This window comes from Sphaeroforma arctica (assembly GCF_001186125.1).
Source record: "Sphaeroforma arctica JP610 unplaced genomic scaffold supercont1.290, whole genome shotgun sequence".
Taxonomy (NCBI): Eukaryota; class Ichthyosporea; order Ichthyophonida; genus Sphaeroforma; species Sphaeroforma arctica.
The window spans coordinates 88,062-89,925 of NW_014040268.1; the positions used below are offsets into that span (position 1 = coordinate 88,062).

The window sequence follows — 1,864 nt, forward strand, 5'->3', positions numbered from 1 at the left end:
CAAAAACGGCAGGAGAAATGTATATATATATATATATATGTGTGTGTGTGTGTGTGTTAAATGAAGATAACTATCAAGAATGACAGAAGAAATATATATACTTATAGATATATATATATATATAATACATGGAGATAAGCACTATCAAGAATGGCAGAAGGAATATATATATATATATATATATATATTTGTATATATGAAAACGAGGAAACGGCTCCCAAGAGTGGCAGGAGGAAGCAGCTTGCAGGCAGATAAATGAAGGCAACAACTGCCAAACACATCTGGTGATTGACATTGCCACACAAACAAACAGCAACTCGCCTTAGTTCGTATAGCTAAACGAATCCGTAGGCATAAGCTGTGAAAACAATGGTACCACTACCGCAGGTGACGACAACAACCACAACCGTACGTGCACCAAATCAATAGCACTCAATATAAATACACCAAACTAGAGCGGAGTCTACAGAGCTCATAAACTACATACATATCGGAGAGTAACAATATCCCAGGATACCTGAACCAGACCCTAAACCCTACCTGGTTTACGTTGATGACTCCAATAGGCGTTTCAATCACCGCCCCTATCGCAATAGACTGAGAGGCGTCGTAAAACTTTATCATATCCTCCATCGCACAGATCTGATCGGGATATTCAACCTTTGGCAAAATGATGGCGTCTGGGCCTGCGGCTGCGATATATTTGATGTCATCTTCACCCCATTGCGAGTTGAGAGGATTGATCCGTACGGCGACCTGGGACATACACAGTGGAAATGTTAGATGCTGTATATAGAGCACATACTATGTATGTTCGCATATAAGGGTATGTTTACTCAAATGATATATATATATATACATATATGTATATATATATATATATGTATATATACAAATACTAATACTATATATATACATGTATATATATATAGTATTAGTATTTGTATATCTATATATATATATATACAAATACTAATACTATATATATATATATATATAAGTGTGTGTGTGTGCATATTAAATATATGCATATGTATGCATATATATATATAGATATATATATATATATATATGTGTGTGTGTATATTAAATATACGCATGTGTATGCATATATATATATATATATAATATATATATAATATAGATATAGATATATATATATATATATGGGTGTGTGAGCGTATATATATTTATTGTATGTATGTATGTATATATATATATATATATATATAAACATACTGAGATTGCCGAGACAATAGTACAATAGGCATACATCTACAACGTATCCCTAGAAATAAGTGCATGGCTATCAATCAGATGCATATAGTATATAACCAAATCTGTAACCTACACCTCACAGGCACAACTTGACATCAAACACCGCCATCGTGAATTGTTACAGCATACATACCTCTCGCTTGCCGTACTTTCTAGCCCGTACAGCCTCAGCTACACTATTACGCGCGTCTACTTTAGCAGAAGGTGTCACTGCATCCTCCAAGTCGATAATCAAGGAATCGGCAGGTAGTGTTGCTGCCTTCTCTAACGCACGCGCATTACTTCCAGGAAGATATAACATGGACCGACGAGGCCGCACACATGCGTGTATGAGCTCGGGCGTACGCTTGAATATGGTGCGTACGTGGACAGACATGGTGTCTCGTGTGTATGTATGTGTGTGTGTATGTATGTGTATGTGTATGTGTGTGTATGTGTATGTGTATGTGTATGTGTATGTGTATGTGTATGTGTATGTGTATGTGTATGTGTATGTGTATGTGTATGTGTATGTGTATGTGTATGTGTATGTGTATGTGTATGTGTATGTGTATGTGTATGTGTATGTGTATGTGTATGTGTATGT

General features: G+C 35.7%; 1 protein-coding gene across 1 annotated transcript in view; it reads right to left on the bottom strand.

Annotated features, from left to right (window-relative positions):
• The window catches only part of SARC_04878 (hypothetical protein), a 5,443-nt gene extending 3,684 nt beyond the window's left edge, over positions 1-1,759 (bottom strand). The window contains exons 1-2 of the mRNA XM_014301281.1: positions 1,412-1,759; positions 541-756 (exon numbers count right to left, since the gene is read on the bottom strand). Of these exons, the coding sequence (XP_014156756.1) occupies positions 541-756; positions 1,412-1,654 (459 nt within the window). The 5' untranslated portion in view covers positions 1,655-1,759. The remainder of the gene's footprint in view (positions 1-540; positions 757-1,411) is intronic.
• Positions 1,760-1,864: the final 105 nt, after the last annotated feature.